The sequence below is a fragment of the Podarcis gaigeae genome, assembly GCF_964106915.1.
Source record: "Podarcis gaigeae genome assembly, chromosome: 7".
Classification (NCBI taxonomy): Eukaryota; Metazoa; Chordata; class Lepidosauria; order Squamata; family Lacertidae; genus Podarcis; species Podarcis gaigeae.
In genome coordinates, this window is record NC_139683.1 from 20,177,992 (window position 1) to 20,197,843 (window position 19,852).

Genomic DNA, 19,852 nt, shown 5'->3' on the forward strand with positions numbered 1-19,852 from the left:
CTATTTTCATACCAGTGAGGAGAACTATAGACTGGAAATTAAAATGCTTTAGCTCACCTCGGCATGGATAACTTAGAGATGTCTACTGTTGCTTCAGATTAAAGTTTTGAAAATCTATCCAGTTTTCCAAGAGATTTTTTTGGTTGTTTTAACAGCCTTAATCAATCATTTTATTTGTACGCCAAAGTTAAAACTGTGCTCAAGGCTACTTACGGCATGTAAATAATTCCGTAACTGCAAACATAACAAAAGTAGTCATAAACAAAACATCAGAAAGTTCAAAACCAAATTGAACCATTTCCACATAGATTGTAAGATCCAAAATAAAGATACATGTTAAACATTCTGATTAGCTATTTGCAGAGAAGGTAAGGAATTCTGTTCAATACAAATGGATATAGCCCTCTAGTCATACATTTTGTAACCGCATGTGAAGTGAGTGGTGCTTTCTCTTGATCGTTTCGGGATTGAAAAAAGCCTTTTCTAATCATATCATATGTTGATCATGAAAGCGAAAGCTCTTTCCATCCAAATTAACTTCTTCAAAACAATGGGATTATTTCAATGCTTCTATCCCCATTATCTTTCTTCCAGCTGTCAGTGTTTCGGGTTGATTTGGCTGGCTTTCCTTTCCACAAAGCTAATTAAGACATTTGCAAGGATCATTTTTGACAACAAATGTGTTTCAAGTTTTTCCTCTGACTTAAGTGTTTGAAAACAAAGGCGTGGTATGGGCTACATTTGGTACTCTATTTTTAAAATGGAGATAAGTGCATACTGATCCAATCTTCCAGATTCCTTTTATTTTTCCTCCCTTAAAGCTTTTAAAATACTGCTTTTCCTTATTCCCCTTTGTTTTCTACTCCTACCTTCTAATAGGCAAAAAAAAAAAAAAAAAAAGTTTAACAGATATTTCTGTATAGGAGAAGGGGTCCTGGAAGGGCCATAGCTTGATTCTGTAGAGCACATGTGTTGTATGCAGCAGGTCCCAGATTCAAGCCCATCATAGCTTTGAGAACAGCGCACTTAGCCAGGTGGCCTTGGTTGAACTAGAGATCAAAACGAAGTACATATTTGAAACATATCTGCTTCAAACCATCCTCAGTGACATAATCTTTTGCATGCACTTTGGGAAGCCTCATTTAAAATCTATGGCTGTTTCCAGAGCTTCTTTTGCAGCCAGAACACTCCTCTCCTGAGAAGACCTGTGTAATCCTGGTGTTTTTGGGTGAAGACAACAGCTTTGGTTGTCCATCCAAAATAGGTTGGAGTTCCTGCACCTCTTTTCCTAGGAAGAAAGCACTGACTGTTTCCCAAATAAGCATGGTTGTGACCAGGATGCACACTTCGTTTAGAACTTGGAAGTATTGGAAGGATAAACATGATATTTATCATTGCTCATATTGCAGTAATTAAGAGTTCTGGCTTGGATGCTAGCATCTGTTCTGCACGCAGGACAGAGCTCTCCCTCTGTAGTCTCTGTTGCCCCCCAAGAATTAATCCCTGAAGACTGGGGAACTGCATGGGATGTGGCGCAACACTCTTCTTGCTGCACACATAACCTGGCAGAGGAACAGGAGTGATGGTCCCAGCAAAAACCAGACACTTCTGTGCACAGATTTGCCTCCTCCTACTTGCACTGAAACAACTTTTTGGCGTGATTATTAAATATATATATATATATAATTATAGTGTGGAATATACTATGACACAGTAGGCATGCTAATTAGTAGTATTCTCCATTTTCCAACAGCCGCCTAAAGCAGGTAACACACCGTACTCAAATCTTCATTGTCCCCAGTTTGACAATGCCTTCTTTTAAAAATAGAAGATGCATACTACGTAAATGTTACCTTTAGACAGTACACTCTCATGGTAAAGATTGAGAGGACATGAGTTATGAACTTCTGGATACTATAGCAGTGGCTTCCCTGCTGTTCCACGTGGAAGATGGTTTCCATCAAGGTGGGTTTGACACTTGTAATAGATCTTAGCACTCAGATCTGCAGATCATCTTAGCACAGGCATAGGCAAACTCAGCCCTCCAGATGTTTTGAGACTACAGTTCCCATCATCCCTGACCACTGGTCTTGTTAGCTAGGGATGATGGGAGTTGTAGTCCCAAAACATCTGGAGGGTCAAGTTTGCCTGTGCCTGTCTTAGCACCTGCTAAGTTACAGGAAAATGAGAAATGCTAACAGCACTTACAGTCATACATCTTAAGACGGAGGACTCATAAAATGTTGCAGTGAAATGATACTTCAGCTGTGCATGTGGAGACCACATGTTTGAAAGTTTGCATTAAAATCATGCAAACAAAGCAAGTTGGGCCATGCATATGTATGAGTGTAAACTTAATTTGCATCATCATCTTCCCTTCAAAAAAAGAAAAGAGAATGAAGCTGGGTTTGTTCATTTGTACACACAATGTTTGCAGCACAAATTACCTTCTACATTATATATCTACTAATTTAAGAATCTGTGTACCGCCCTTCACCGCATGGTCACTGGATAGATTATAACTTGTCAGAATATACACATACAATGAGATACAGCGAAAGTGGATGTACTTAAGTGGATGTAATTAAAAACTCAATTAAAAAAATTGACCTTCCAGGTTCACATTGTAAGCCAGCACATTTTGCCTTCTGACGCAAAGCCGTCCATCTGTGTGGCATTACTTTGCCAGTTCAGTTAAGGGAATATGTTGTTTGAGGGAAGATATTGAAGAGCACTCTCAGTGGTAGGCCAAATACTAGTGACCTCTGGCCCTACTATGTTAATTGATCAGGGTGTTTTTGTAAGAGAGAGTGTGTGTATTTATCATTTTGATATTTCATATATACAGTGGTACCTCAGGTTACAGACCCTTCAGGTTACAGATGCTTCAGGTTATAGACTCCACTAACCCAGCAATAGTACCTCAGGTTAATAACTTTACCTCAGGATGAGAACAGAAATCGTGCGGTGCAGCAGCAGCAGGAGGAGGCCCCATTAGCTAAAGTGGTACCTCAGGTTAAGAACAGTTTCAGGTTAAGAACAGACCTCCAGAACGAATTAAGTTCTTAACCCGAGGTACCACTGTATTTTAAACTGTTGAACTAGCCCAGTTGCATATGCCTGGTGGTCTTCCGAGGAGTGTACACTTCACTTTTCTGTGTCTCAATTAATCTTTATTAATGTTAGCGCTTATGGAAGACTTGGATGTCTGGTGGTATTACAACTGCATGCTTAAGTAACAGACGTTACACTGCCCTTCAAAACTAATAGCCTTACAAATATGGCTTCCATTGGTAGCAAATATGTGTTGCTTTATGTTAATAACCAATATATGTTTAGAAACATGCATACAATTGAAATCATAATACAAGAACCTGTTGATATATGTCTGATGCAATAAAATTAAGACACCAACCAAAAAACCAGTAACCCAGCAACAGCAGCCGATACAAGAAAAGCTTTCAGTTATAAGCCAAGGAGAAGAAATGGTTTAGTGACACTAACTCGTTAGGATACCTTGTTCAGAGATGTCATCTCTGAATACCAGTTAATGGAGGCAAACAGCAAAGGAAGTCTATTGCTTCGGGGCCTGCTAGAATCACCAGGGTGGCCACTAATGGAAACAAGGCGCCTGATTTGATACCTTGTTTTCATTTCTCATATTTAGTAATTCGTCTAGAATACAGATACAACCAATAAGGGACTGGAAAGGGTTTTTAGTGGGGAGGATCTGATGGTGTAAGGAATTCAACTTGGGGGCAGTTTGGCAGCTAACTCCGGCTGAGAGAGGTCAATTTGATTATCTGTTTTCATCTTGTTTTCATAATTGGTTTGGAATTGCTCCGGAATATCTCAGTAATAGTACCAGTCGTGCCACATCTGCGTCTTACCCATTTGATTTTTTCCCCCCTTCGGTGAAGCTTTCATTGGATAGTTAATGCAATATTTAGAAGAAGAGTGACCTTTTAATAATGGGTATGGGGAAGGGAGGAATGAGTGGCTAATCTAAATTATGAATTTATAAAGCCAGAATGGCTTAGTAATTATTAGCTTGTGATTAAGTGCCAAAGTGAAGTATTAATTCTTCAGCACTAAACAAGTTACTTCTCTGCGAGTTCCACAATATGAATTTATCATGTAAGATTTGGAGTACATTTAGAGAGGCAAACTCTCTAAATGGGAGATTTGTTATGTTTATATGGCTCCTCTTCTTTGCTGAATGCAATGTAGAGAATATTTCCTCCCCCATTTTTATAAATTAAAAGGCCGCTTGCTTCATTGAGCCCTGGATTTCAGCAACTTTGGCAAGGTCCAAGGGGCAGCCATATGCCATTCTGACAGATGACGGTATAATATCAATCTAACTTATATGTACAATTTGGAAACAGATCTACAAGTATTGCTGGAAGTAGGAGGTCAGAATAGAATGGAGAGAACTACCTTTAACTCTTTCATTATGCGTGGTTCCAAGTGTCAATTTAAAAGCTTTCCTAAAATTTTCTAGCTAGCTAGTACATGAGCCTCTTGCAGGTTTCCTGTTAAAGTCAAACTGCTTTGGCATCTTGGGGACAAAACCATTTTACTATGGAAGTAACAAAGCCATTGTGCATAAATTCCAAATTCTCCCATGTAAATCAAGAACCTTGTGCAAGTGGTGCAATGTTGCTCTGTTTTATTTCAGGTGAATCTCCCTTTCACTGCAGCCCACAAAGTTCCCTATCTAGATTTTGATGAAGATTTTGGGGGCATAGGTGGGGGAAGTACATGTGTATAGGTGGGGAGGGACAGGGAAATATAGTATGAGCTGCCTTTCCATTCCTTCAATGCTAGTTACTACCTGTTACTGATAATTTTGTCTCATGCATCAAATTTACCAAGATTCATCTCTTTATCTCTTTGCAGCTTGGAGATTTTCCTGATTAAGAAGGAAGTGGGACCTTCGTGGCCAGAACTGATTGTTGGTGACTCTCGGGGGGAACATGTCATGGATCCAGCCAAGAGTGCCGCAATAGCTGAACGTCTGACACATCTAACCTCTGATGAAATGGTAAAGAGAACTCTTTTGATTCTAAGAGGGAAATCAGTCTTACCAAATTGCAGCAGAATCTTTTAAGTCAATCTCACTGAAGCGAGTCCCATAAGTCAATGTAACTTACTACCTAGCACGCATGTGGATGGACAACCTTCAGCCCTCTGCTAGTGCCCCTGTCCACTGCTAAATTTCACTAGCTGAAGACTGAGAGGACTGCAGCTGCAGGGGGGAGGCACACAGGAAGAGTCACCCCTTTCTGCCTTCTCTTTGCTGTAAAGTGGGGGCCCGCAAGGGCCCTGTGGGAGGTTAGGCTTGGGACATTTCCTAATCTGGGGTAGGGCCCCTTCCTAGCTGGAATCTCTGCCCCTGGCTGCCCAGTGGGACCCTAGACATTCAACACTGGCTGACACTCATGGTGGGCGTTTGTTTAGCAGTTGTGTGGTTTGTCCTGAAAGCTCTGAGCAACTGTTTGGTGGGTTGGGAGGAGTTCTGCTGTCTCTCCTGGGTCTGTCCTTCAGTCCAGTGGGGAGAGATTGTGTGTGTGTGTGTGTGTGTGTGTGTGAGAGAGAGAGAGAGAGAGAGAGAGAGAGAGAGAGAGAGAGAAAGATAAAGAGAGAATGTATGCATTCATGGGATGTGGCCCTTGAACACCCATCTACTGTTGCCCTTTATACTTTGAGCAAACCAGGACAAGGTTGTTATGATGAACAGTTAAACTGCTAAAAACACCAATGCCACATTGAGTTCCCACTCCTTGGGTGGGTGTTCTCACCCCAATCTCCAGTGGCAGATCAACAATGTGGAGTGCTGGTGGGAACACCTGACAGCGTCCATTTGCATAATTATATGTTACGACCAAAGCTGGGGAAGCTTTCAGTTTTCAGCAGCACCAACAGATTTCTTATCGCATCTAGTTCGACCCATAAACGCTTGATAAAGTGGGGATCACTTCTGCCTGTCAGAATTGGTGATAGGGTGGTATAGTACAGCAATGGGTTCTAAGACCTATTTAACTCTGAGAAGCCTGCACTGATTTCACTGTTGAAAGACTCATGTATAGGCAAGTGGTTGGGCTGTGTGGTGGCTGACCATATTATGGCTCAATTGTTACCCTGATGACGGTACTTTCTTCAGTATATTTACTTCCTCAAAAAAAAAGAGAGAGAGAGAGATGACAACAATAATTTAAAGCATCCATTTCCAAGGCTCTAGGCTCTGCTATCACAGTGATTAGAGTAGCGTCCCAGGGCACCTTTCAAAGGCTATCAAATGCCTTGTGACGCTAAGCTTTTGTGGGCTGAAGCTCTTTTCAACAGCTTCAGAAGATACTGAGATAGCATGCCTTCTGATATTTCACAGCTGATAATAGGGGAATTTTTTATCCAAGATTTCCATGCACTACTTGTCTCTTCCACATCCAGGGAGGCACAGGAGGAGTCAGTTACACATAGCTTATCTATGAAACTGAGTCTAGGAAGTACATCAGGAACAGAAATCTGTACATGGTGTTACTTGAACAAAAAAAGCCAACACCCATGTTTTCAAATCTATTCCTTCTTCACCCACAGGCATGCATATAAAGGGTAGTTTTAAAAAAATAAATCTTTATTTATTTTGACTGAAAGTTTGATAATGTGCTACAAATTCATAGGAAGTGTTATTTAATATGCTTTTTGTCTGAGATGTATCTTCATATTTGTTATAATGTTTCAACTTAATCTTCTAGGATTCAAAATATTCTTGGAAACAACTGAGATGCTGTAGTACATTATTTGTGCTACAATAATGTGCAAACTTTTGAGCTAGACTTGATTCTTCTTGATAATAGCCAGTGTTTCATGGATGAGCTTTTATGTGGAAGCACATGCAGTGGGCACACTTACGTTTTTGCTGCGTGCTAAAGACTTTTCAGCCAAACCTTTCTAGAGTAGCTGTTGGCCATGCATTTTATTCTATCTTATGAGTCACTGGAAGATTCAAATAATTGTGGGATCTTTTGCCCCAACCCCAAGGCCTACAGGCCTTGGAGTTCTTTAGTATGCCAAGATGTCTTTTGTCTCCAGAGACCACTGTACTCATGCTGAGTTTGGGGCTCCTGTTATCACATGATTCCCTCTCTATGGTTATGCCACAGTAACCCAATTGGCAAATAATGCTTATGGCTCTTGTAGTGTAAGGACCCTGCCTATACCCCTATTTCCCCTTGTTTTGATTTGCTACTGGGGTTGTTCCCCCCACCCACCCCAGAACTCCTTGTATAGCCCTTCTGTCCCACTAAGAAGTAGTAGTAGTCGTAGTAGTAGTAGTAATACCCCTCCCATCTGAGTTTCCCCAGTCACTCTGGGTGGCTTACAGCATATATTTAAAATTGTAAAACATCAGACATTAAAAAGTTCCCGATACAGGGCTGCCTTCAGATGTCTTCTAAAAGCAGGCATAGGCAAACTTGACCCTCCAAATGTTTTGGGACTACAACTCCCATTATCCCTAGCTAACAGGACAAGTGGTCAGGGATTATCGGAGCTGCCTTCAGATTTCTTCTAAAAGTCAGATAGTTGTTTATTTCCTTGACATCAGATGGAAGGGTGTTCCACAGGATGGACACCACTACTGAGAAGGCCTTCTGCCTGGTTCCCTGTAACCTCACATCTTGCAGTGAGGGAACTGCCAGAAGGCCCTCAGTGCTGGACCTCGGTGTCTGGTCTGAATGATGAGAGTGGAGACGCTCCTTCATGTATACTGAGGCAACACTTTTGAGCAGGCATAGGCAAACTTGGCCCTCCAGATGTTTTGGGACTACAACTCCCATCATCCCTAGCTAACAGGACCAGTGGTCAGGGATGATGGGAATTGTAGTCTCAAAACAACTGGAGGGCCCAGTTTGCCTATGCCTGCTTTTGAGGCAACACTTGCCTACCTTCCCCTTCTGTGCTGCCTTTTCCTTCTCTGCCTGTTTCTCTCTGCTGCCTTCACTTTCCCTCTGTATCCAATCTCCCTCACCTGCTTGGTTCTGGGTTTCACTGGGCTGCTCCACTTAACCTGTTCCCCAAAATTTCCCTTCTTGGGACCTGCTATTGATGCTCCACTAGCTGCCCTTTGGTCCTCTGGCTGGTTGAATGTTTCTTCCTTCACCGCCACAGTGCCCTAACACTTCTGATCCTCCCAGTTCTCCTTCTGGGCAGATCATGGAGCTGATACCATTACAATGCCTCCAGCAGCAGTTTTTATTTTGGCTGTTGTCATTGTATATATATATATGATCCTTTTGTACACCGCTTCAAGGTTTTTTGGATGTTAGGCTATCTACAGATATTTTTAATAATAATCTAAAAAAAGCAAACTGTTGTACCTGCAAAAAAATTCTTGGTAAAGAAGATATATTACCTTTATTATATTTTTAAAAAGTGGAAAATTTGCCTAGTTCATTCACAAATCAAATGCATGGCAAGAAACGTACCTCATTAGGTTGCACAAAGCAACTTTTCATACGCGTCAGCAAGGGAATAATTAGACAAGCCACTTTTTTCTTAAAATACTCTTTCCCATAATTGTATCACATAAGTGGCAGGCATTATCATACTGGAGGAATCTGTACAGGCCTTGATTTTGTAACAAATAGACTGATTAAGAATTACGTGTTTAAAACTGGGTCCAGTCAGCTGAAATTAGCCAGCCATTACTGTCTCCATCACCAATGCCATCCCCACACATACTAACTACCTACCAAGAAGATAGGGGTGGGAAGGGGAATTTCACACGGTTGTCTTTGGGCTTTGAAATCTCAACCTCACCAAAAGAAAAGAAGAAGCCGGATGAAACAATAAATGGTATGAGAAAATGTTCTCTTGAGGATGATTTGTACCCAAAAAAATTCTTTGGACTGTTACTGTTTAAATAGCTTACTGGGAAATTTTAAAACTTTAAATCCTAGAAATATTTCTGTATATTGCCTGCTGGGACACAATGTTAGCAGCAGTAAACACCGCAGGAATTGGTGCGTGTTTTCAGAACAAAAAGCACACTGTACAGTGGTACCTCGGGTTCAGAACTTAATTCGTTCTGGCGGTCCGTTCTTAACCTGAAATTGTTCTTAACGTGATGCACCACTTTAGCTAATGGGGCCTCCCGCTGCTGCCGCGTGATTTCTGTTCTCATCCTGAACAAAGTTCTTAACCTGAGGCACTATTTCTGGGTTAGTGGAGTCTGTAACCTGAGGCGTCTGTAACCCAAGGTACCACTGTAATTAAAATTGTTTTGTTTGTGAGAATGGTACAGAACGGCCATCAATTAAATATGTGTTAACTTTTTAGAAACAAATTAATAGTGAATCATATTTTTAAATGCAGTGCACCATTTATTTCATTTTGTGCTGCACATACTGTGCCTGGAGAACAATTAAACAGTTCACAATAGTAAGACCATTAAACAGCTAAAATGTGAAATGCCAGATCTATGCTTTTGTTCACTCTCTTAACTCATAATATGTATTTGTTTCAGTAGCCCTCCACCCAAAAAAACCACTCCCAAACCCCAAGTCTCTATATGCAAGGCTATAATAACTTTGCTGCAATTCTATTCAAGATCTTTATATGACCTACTTAGGACCAAGCATGCTTTGACTTGGATTGCAGAACCCCCTGCACCTGAAGAATCATTTAAAAGTTACCAAGAGAAAATACAGAGAAGATGATGCTGCGATGCCGCTGTTGAGAAGGTGTCATTGCCTCATTGCGTCACCTGCTCCTGAAGTCAGATGTTCATAGCTCACATTACAATCAATAGGATTAAATGCTGCTCCCTGTGCTCAAGTCACTCAAAACCCCTTCATTTTCAGTCCTAACCTTCATAATAATTTCCTAAGCACCCCACCTTGCTCTGGATTTTACAGCGTGAACTTTTCTAATCCCAGGTTTTGAGTGTGTACTTTTGTTACGGCGGGAGGCAGCATCCTCTCAAGGTTCCATGCATCGTGGTACGTTATCTCATGTTTCAGCACAGTGGTGGAACTACGATAAAATTCTGTTTCGTATCTTGGTTATGAAATAATCTCTCATCCCAGCTCTGAAGAAGCCTGTGATGATTGACATCCACTATGGTGATAATCCTTGAAAGCAAGAATCTTTAAATAGATTGATTAGCCCGGTGGAAAAACAAATGCACCTTTCAGAGTAATTATTCAGACATGGTGCAGGCATAATACTTAACAAGCCACGGATAGTTTTAACCTTGTTCACCAACCCTATTTAAGATCCCGAGCATACTATGAAGTTAAGTTTAGCTCAGCCTTTGCCAGCCTTCAGATGTTTGAGATGACAGAGTCATGCTTGCTAGGGTTGATAGTTGTCATCCAAAACATCTGGATAGCAATAGATTGGTAAAAACTGATTAGCTTGTCAAGCAAAGTTTATTGGAATTTGACCTTTAATCTTATTGTGCTGCTTTCCTTGGAATCTGCTGCTTTCCTTTTCTGGTTTCTCTCCCCCCCCCTTTTATAGAGTGTTTTCCCTATTAAATGAGTCATTTAAATTTCAAAGATTTTAATATTAAAAACATTTCAGAAGTCTCAATGTAAGAACCTTGGATTCATATACAGTGGTGCCTCGCAAGACGAAATTAATTCGTTCCGCAAGTTTTTTCTTCTTGCGAGTTTTTCGTCTTGCGAAGCACGGTTTCCCATAGGAATGCATTGAAAATCAATCAATGCGTTCCTATGGAGACCGTCCGGGAACAGAGGGGAAGCGCCGCGCGCCTTCCCCTCTGTCCCCGGACCTGTTTTAAAGCAAGGGAAGGGGCAGCGGGCAGAATCGATTCTCCTTGTTGCCGCCCCTTGGTTCAAAAGGGGTCCGGGGAGAGAGGGGAAGGCGCGCTGTGCTTCCCCGCTATCCCCGGAGCTTGCGGGGCAAGCTTCGTTTTGCGAAGCAAGCCCATAGGGAAATGCGTCTTGCGAAGCGGCTAAGAAAACGAAAAACTCCTTCACCTAGCGAGTTTTTCGTCTTCCGAGGCGTTCGTCTTGCGGGGTACCACTGTATCCCCCCCCCCTTATAACTATCTAGGAAACTGTGGTTGAAATCCGTTACAGATCCTTCACATTGTTTCACTCGGGGGGGGGGGGGGAGAAAAACCTAATGTTGGATTCATAATACCTTTGACCAAGGTTTCACTTCTGTGAACCATAAAAATTTAGACATGGGAAATGTTTGGTCTTCTAAATTAAAAGTAATGAATCTAGGGCAAATGGTTTCTGCGCTGCTGAGCATTATTTCTCAGCAGAGGCCCTGCATCCCAGTAGCTAGTCTAGTGTATTAAAATAATAAGGAAAATGGTATAGTGTAGCTTTTCCTAAGCACATCTTCCAAATTCTGTTTGAACTGTCAAACACATCCTGAAAAAAATTGTGTTCCACCAGGCTTATGCCTGCAATTAAAAATACATATTTCCATGATAGTTGATGAACTCTGATTTTATACACACACATACAATAAATCACTTTCATATTTTTAAATGATATATATATAAAATATTCATATATGGATAAAAGTAAATTCTGCTCTCAGCTTTTGATTTGCTCTTTCTAATCTCAGTCAAGTGTTTATCGCCTTTAAGAGAAATCAGTTTTCATTTGGGAGTAATTGAGAGTGGTGCAGCAAGCTCTCTTCCAGTAAATGCGAGTTTCCCAGTAAGTCAATATCCTCTTTTATCTCTTCGTATTTCTTTAGAATACTTACATCTTGCTTTATAGGCCCAAGAAGCTGTCCAATGCTATTTACCAAAAAAAAAATCAAAAATCAAAATTGCACTCAAATTGAGCGCAGGAACAAAGAATATATGGTGTCCATATAGAACCTGGATAGTTTTCCTTCTGGCATTCCTGTGCTTAAAGATGAAGATTCCTGGCTTGTTTACATGACCCTTGAATATTCAGTCAAGGGTAGCATGGCAACTGGCAAATTGCAACAACTCCAGGGAACTAATTTTTATTCATCTTGCCTGTTCATGAACCAACTAAAATGTTGGATTTTCTTGTTACCCATTTTTGTCAGCTTCCAAAGTGAATGCATTGCTGGAGCATATAAACGCCAACCCAACTTAAAATTCTCAAGCCGATTTGTTATATTCCTCATTCATTTTACAGTTGATTTGACCTCTGCCTGTGGCAGTACTGCTCATTTACACAATGCAGTATTTGTTCCCTGTACACAAATTGCTTTATCGTCTTACTTGTCCTTGCGTCGGGCCTGTGTGTGTGGTTTTTCCGATGTACAGATGGTCAGCCCTAGAAGTCGTAGAAGCCTCCCACTCTGAGCAGTTGTGATTTCAAAGATTCACTGGGAGCACTGGGTCATTTGTGTTCAGTGCCTCCATAGTGAAAATAGTGTCCTTGAAACTTGTGCTAGAATCATAGAATTGTAGAGTTGGAAGGATCATCTGCAGTGTAGGAATATGCAGCTGTCCCTTATGGGGATTGAACCTGCAACCTTCGTATTCTCAGCATCATGCTCTTGTTAGAATTCCTGATCTATGATTGCAGTCATAGGATTGTTGTCTTCCACATGATGGTAGGTGTTTTGACTCCACAGAGTGGGAAGAGACGGAGACAGGATGTTTGTGTTACTGTGTTCTGTGAAATGGGACGATTGTCCTTTGTTCTTTTTCTCTGCTGTCTGATGCTAGAGAGAGAGGGAGCCATGTTGCAGTGCTCCATGTGTGTTTATATGTAAATAAAGTACATTAGCCAATATGCTGAGTTGTTGAGGTCTGTCACGCGCATGATCCGCAAACTCTGCAGATCCCTAAGTGTGCCGGTGTCGGTTGGCATCGGTCGCTGTGAGGTTTGGGCTGAAGAAAGCTTATGAAGCTCCCGAACTATTGACCAGGAGGGAGAGAACATGCCAGTCGGGCATGTGTCTCTGCCAGGGTCCTACTCAAGTGTAGGCTGAACTCCTGACAGCTCTAACCAATTGAGCTACCCATGCAGCATAGCTGTTACATTTTCTTGTGCTAAAGGCACATACAAATATGTACAGCTAGCATGTTATGTGAAGAATTAATTGCTGTCCCAGCGGTGGTCTGAAATGGTACAGCCCAAGGAGGATTGCCATGTTGCATTTGTTCCTTGATATCACTCCTATTCCAAAAGTTCAAGAAGACCTTGTTTGAACTACCTTTGAAATATTTGATACAGTACATATTGTATTGCATTAGTGGGTATTTGCGCTTCAAGACCCCCCAAGCCACCCCAGAAGAATAAAGACACAAGGACACAGAATTTAGGTTAATGTTAATGGGCAAAATTTAGGCCACAACTTTATTGGTTACAAAATGTGAGCGGTATTGCCTTAGGCACTGGCATCAACAGACTACAGTGGTACCTCGGGTTACATACGCTTCAGGTTACAGACTCTGCCAACCCAGAAATAGTACCTCGGGTTAAGATCTTTGCTTAAGGATGAGAACAGAAATCGTGCTCTGGCGGCATGGCAGCAGCAGGAGGCCCCATTAGCTAAAGTGGTGCTTCAGGTTAAGAACAATTTCAGGTTAAGAACGGACCTCCGGAACGAATTAAGTACTTAACCCGAAGTACCACTGTATATCTGACTCCTGCCCGCCTTGGAGGAAGTCTGGACGGGTAAACCACCAGTAGGGGGAGCCCCGTCGATGTGGATCAAGTCGAGTCCCCCTGGGTTCCTGCTGGGGTCATGGCATGGCCCTAGCTTGTTTGAACTACCTTTGAAATATTAGATACAGTACATATTGTATTGCATTAGTGGCTATTTATCATATTAGTTTTACTGTGTGGCTATTTTCCCCACTCACCCATTTTTCAGTAGTGTAACCATGCCCTTGGAATGCCTAAAAATCTAAATAATATTAATTTTCCATTTAGAATCCAGACCCTAACAAAGAGAACCCTCCGTGCAATGCCCAGGAGCTGGAAGAATGTGACATTTTTCTCGAAGACAGCACAAGTCTGTGCAGATTTGACGGTAACACCTTCAATGTCACCCATGTGGTAAGCACAAGATAATAATCTTGATAATAAGCATTTCTTAATTACTTGCCTACCAGCAGAGAACTGGATTGCATTGTGGTCTGATATTATTAGTCCTCCACCACCTACCTGCCAGGCCTGGACTCCGCTCATCAGGAAAGAGGATCTTCGAACAGGCTCAAGACATAGTTTGGTCTGTGTTGTAGAATAACGTAATGTGCATGCAAGTTGTGTAAGAGATACTAAAAAGCAGATTGTCCTTGAATATAAAGAAGAAGAAGAAGAAGAGTTAGGATTTGATATCCCGCCTTTCACTCCCCTTCAGGAGTCTCAAAGCGGCTAACATTCTCCTTTCCCTTCCTCCCCCACAAACACTCTGTGAGGTGAGTGGGGCTGAGAGACTTCAAAGAAGTGTGACTAGCCCAAGGTCACCCAGCAGCTGCATGTGGAGGAGCGGAGACTCGAACCCGGTTCCCCAGATTACAAGACTACCGCTCTTAACCACTACACCACACTGCTTGTGGCATTGTCCTCTCTTAGCTGCTATGTTTCGTTCCATTGTAAAGCATATTGGTAAGTTTTCTTTATTTCTGTGTACAAGATTTGAAAAACTTACCATTCTGAAAATTTATTTATTTGCACAGTGTATATATTGTACGTTCCGTGTAGATTTATGGTCTCGGGGGCCTGAAAGTGGTTGGTTCTGTTTGTGGCAAGGAGGTGAATGGGAGAGACGGGGGGGGGGGAGAGAGAGAGAGAGAGAGAGAGGCCAAGCTTTCTATCCCTCTGCAAAGGGGAGAGAAGGGCGAAAAAACTTGTTTCTAGCCTGACTGCTGTGCAAGTCGTATTGATGCATCTGGCAGCTTCTCTGCTACAATTGTTTTAACTGTTTAGAATGGATGCGTGTGTGTGTGGTGATGATGGTGATGATGATTGGAGGCGAGATGTACCTGGGAGGGGAGGAGCTGGAGAGTGCAGGGGGGTCATTTGCAGTGGTTTAGAGTAGGGCAGGCTTCCTCTACCTCGGCCCTCTAGGTGTTTTTGGCCTACAACTCCCATGATCCCTAGCTAGCAGGGCCAGTGGTCAGGGATGCTGGGAATCGTAGTCTCAAAACATCTGGAGGGCCAAGGTTGAGGAAGCCTGGGATGGGGTAGGTAGGGAAGGCCAGGTAAAGGGCATATGGCACAGGCACTTAATGGCTGTGCCATGTGCCAACCCCACCACCTGGGGCATTGTGGTTGTCCCATCAGCCAGCCATGGGACCTGCAGCTGCTTCTGTTGAATGTCAGGTCAGCTCTGAATAAGATCTCCCTCATCCATGATCCCGATTGTGGATGAGGAGGCTGATCTGGTCTATGTCACTGAGACCTGGGTGGGTGAGCAGGGTGAAAAATATATAGAAGAAGTCAAAGCAGCTGTAGAATTGGGGGCTGGCATAACCTGTTTTACCTGTCCCTTCTCACTATAGGCTGCCCCATTCAGCAGGGTCCCCTGATTTGGTGCAGCATTTGAGGCAGCCTAATGGAGAAGGAAGATAGGGGAATCAGCTTAACCTCCAACCATCCAACCCTTTATGTTTATTTCATTGGTTGAATTTATGGCACAGATTTCCACACTGGACTTCTTAAAGCAGCTTTTGCATCAACTCTTTGTAGGAAGCATTCAGAATGGCTATTAGCTGATCTTCGAGTTTTAGCAGTGATTTAGCATTTGAAGTCGCCGATGACGAGATCCCATTTCCAGATGCTAGAAATACAAATCTGTTTTTTTAAAAAAATATGTATATATCATGTATCAGTTCTTCTGTTATCACTTCAAACACTAACTTAAGGAGAGACAAAGTCATATTTTTGATCTCATTGGCAAACTTACTATCTCCTACATCATGCCAGGATATGGCATATGCCCCCCACTGCTTCCTCCAAGATTGAAAATTCTCAGAGCTAGTAAGGCAGTTCTTTATTTTTATGGGCTGTTACTTCTCTGGGATTTGCTACTTTATGCCTTGGCCAATGGAGCCATGCATCTTCCCTTTATTAGTATTATTTATCTGCCTACCGCCAGTCTCAAGATATGAGCTCAACCAGTCAAGTTATCTGTCTTTCATTCACTTTAGCTGCTCTTAAAGAGGATTTTCTTTTCCTTCTCTTTCTTGACTCCTTTTGTCCAGGGAAAGTAGTGCACCTTTACACCCCAGTACTTTAGAGATGTACCGCTTTCAGGAAATTAATCAGTCTTTTGTGCACTATTAGGTTCAAAGTTTTCTAAATAAAGTAGATTTGATAAATAAAGTAGATTCGATGTTCACAGTTCTTTATACAATAGTCCATTGTAATAATCGTTCTTCTAATTTTGATTTTTCAGTGCACTTTCTCTCCTCCTTTATTAAATAGTTGCGTGTGAAGATAACAGCTCATCTTGTTTGCATCTAAGCCAAAAGGTTGCTGCCATTCACTATTTTAAAAACAAAAAACTTGTAGAAATCACTTAACTGTGACAGCAAAAGAGGAGTGCTAGCATAGATAACAAGCAGTGAATACATGTTCATGAGAAAGGCAAACTCCCCTTTATGCAGTTGTATCAAATAATTACCAGTTGGCAACCAAGGAAGACAGTTCAACGCAAATGGTTTTGTACTTAATGCCTGTTTGTCACATTTGCTCCTTTCGAGCAGGATGCATACAGTTGGTTACTACTGAAACTAGATGGGCAAGACACTGGTATGTAATTATGCCATTTGCTGTGGGGAGAGTGGGAACAAAACTGCTAGCACATTTGCAAAGCTAAGCAGGGTCTGGTATGGTTTCAAAATGCACATTTTCCTTCCAGAAATAATCCCTAGGAATAGAAAAGCATGCACTACAGCGTTAGCCTGAACAATATGCATTCTTCAAGCTGATCTACCACCCAAAGACATGGCAGAACTTAAACTTCTTTCACTAGTATGGGATGATAAATGCATATGAGAAATAAGCACAATGTTTGTCTTGCTAGATCAGACCAGAGATGATTTAATCCAGCACTCCGTTAGCCAGCCAGACACTGATGAGCAACATACAATGAATATAACTTCCTGTTTGTCTGTATCATCTAGCAACTGGAAGTAATGCTCTGCTAAATCATGCTGCTTCTTTTTGTAGTCATTGTGGCCAATAGGTGCTAGAAATGTGCTTCTTGAATTTTTCTAGCCCTTGTATGTTTTTGTGTCATCGTTTCCCCCTACCCCCAAAGCTCAACCCCACAACATGGTTCTTTTACTTTTTCTTGCTTCTATGATTGGGGTGGTGTGCTTTTTTTCTTTCAATTTCATTTGCTTTTGTTTCTGTGTGTCCATTTGCCACTTGGAGGGCGTATATAGTATTTGGAACAACATCCCCATAGAGATTGGTTGTCTGAGATCAGGTGCCACTCAGCTCCTTTTGCCTCCCTCTATAGAGCAGGCATATTCAACAGGTAGATCATGATCTACTGGTAGTTCACTGGACATCTGCGGTAGATCACTGGTAGATCATTGGCTCCCCCCAAAGAAGCTGAACAATTGTAGCTCCCCTAAAAAACTCAACATTTTACTTCCTCCCTGAAAAACTCAACAACTTTGACCCGACCCCCAAAATGGGCCTTTCTCCTTCCTAAAAAAACCCCTCAAAAACTTTGACCTCAACCCCAAAAAAGGGAGTAGATCACTGCCAGTTTGTAACTCTGCGAGTAGATTGCAGTCTCTTGGGAGTTGGTCACCGCTGCTCTAGAGCATTGCTTTAAAATAAGCTTTCACATATTGCAACTTGCCAGTCATCTATGGAAGCCCAGGAAAGGGTCAATTAGCCTGGGCCTGCAAAACCAAGGGCATTCTCAAGCACCTGAGAAGCCAAACCAAGCAGCTGATAGCTCATCAATCACAAACTGCCAGAAGCTTGACAATGCAGCTTATCTTGGTGGGCTTCGTTTCAAAGTTCCTCTGTACTATCTCCCCGTCTCACTTGTGTGTTTTTGTTTTGTTTTTCCATTTTAAGCATCAGCAGCCAGGTCTTGTTGCAGGCCCCAGCTCTTCATTGCAGTCGCCCCTTGCCTCAATTTTTCTAGGTGTCCACGCAGCTCATTCTGCCTGATAAAAGTTGACCTTTGGAAGCAGCAATACAAATAGACAACTTTAGCAGATAGACGTGCTGCATGAAGATTTGCCACCCCAAGGCTTGTCCAAGCTCAGATCGTCTGCATTAGCTGCCCATGCTTTGAATGCTGCTTGAATTCAAGAACAGCCCTGAATGTCGGGCATTATGCATAGTTGCACAGAGGCAGCCACTGCTCAAAGCAGTCTGCCTTTTACTTTGAAATTAACTGCTCTTGAGAGTATCAGTGAATTTGGAAACTTCTAATGTGATTCAGACAGGGATTCTTGGTGCAGGGTTCCTGCACAGACAGAAAAGTGCAGTTAGCTGTTGCCAGCTACTATTGATGTTAATTAACAATTAAATGTATTCTTTCTATATAAAAACAGAGATGCACATTATTTTTGCCTCTAGAATATAGGCGTGGCTGAATCTAATCAACATACTAGATAGCATTATCTTGTTTGGGTGTGTTTAATCTTTGCATGCAAGGTAATGTAACCAGTGTTTTTTTGAGGCACAGGACTACTGTAATGTGAATTCATCTTGTCTGGCCAAAAGAAAATCCACAACCGATACATCTCTTTTGTCAGAGATGAAGGGAAATAGCTGCCATTAGTGTCTCTTTATGTTCTTTTCTGCTTCTCCTAGTAATCAATGGGTTGGTATCGACTGCTTCTATTTTCTTTTTGTGCCTCAAAAATAATTGCCATCTTGCAAACTGTAATTATTTTTTTGCAGACTAGTTTAGAATATCAGTAAGCTTGTCCTCTCTGCCTTGCGGGGCTTTTCTGTATTTTAAAATTACTGGGTAAACTAGTTGCCTTTAGCTAATTTTTGGCTGATAAATTTCAAAGCAAGCAACTCTTCTCTCCTCTTGTCTGTTGATGAGGGAGAGGGATCTCTTTTTCTACTATCCCTTGATGAAGATTCTCTTCCCACTCCACAATATTCTGCAATCTCTTGCCCATTTGGGTCCAAGTTCCTACCTCCATAATGTACATTGAACACATGAACCAAGGCAGTCATTGACTACGCTCAGTAGTATGGTGCTGTTACTTGTGCAAAAATTGCTTGGGCAGTCATGGTTGTGGAGAAGGACCTGGCTTTCAATCTGTTGCACGATAAGGTGAGGAGAGGTGGTCAAGAATGGTGTGTCTTGTAATCTACCAACAACTGGAGGGTCACAGTTGTTCGCTTACAGTTTAGAACAAATTTCAGTGTCATAACAACAACAACAACAACAACAACAACAACAACAATTTATTTATACCCCGCCCATCCGGTTGGGTTTCCCCAGCCACTCTGGGCAGCTCCCAGTGGAATACTAATAATAATGATGATGATGATGATAAAGCTATAAAACATCAAACATTAAAAACTTCCCTAAACAGAGCTGCCTTCAGATGTCTTCTAAAAGTCAGATAGTTGTTTATTTCCTTGACACAATGGAAGGGCATTCCACAGGGCAGGCGTCACCACCAAGAAGTCCCGCTGCCTGGTTCCCTGTAACTTCACTTCTCGCAGTGAGGGAACCACCAGAAGGCCTTCGGAGCTGGACCTCAGTGTCCAGGCACAACAATGGTGGTGGAGACGCTCCTTCAGGTATACTGGGCCGAGGCCCTTTAGGGCTTTAAAGCTCAGCACCAACACTTTGAATTGTGCTTGGAAATGTACTGGGAGCCAATGTAGGTACAGTGGTACCTCAGTTTAAGAACAGCTCT

General features: G+C 42.0%; 1 protein-coding gene across 1 annotated transcript in view; it reads left to right on the plus strand.

The window, feature by feature from the left end:
• The window catches only part of NUDCD1 (NudC domain containing 1), a 48,006-nt gene that overhangs the window by 20,702 nt on the left and 7,452 nt on the right, over window positions 1–19,852 (plus strand). Inside the window, exons 7-8 of the mRNA XM_083749200.1 lie at window positions 4,903–5,047; window positions 13,917–14,042. Of these exons, the coding sequence (XP_083605326.1) occupies window positions 4,903–5,047; window positions 13,917–14,042 (271 nt within the window). The remainder of the gene's footprint in view (window positions 1–4,902; window positions 5,048–13,916; window positions 14,043–19,852) is intronic.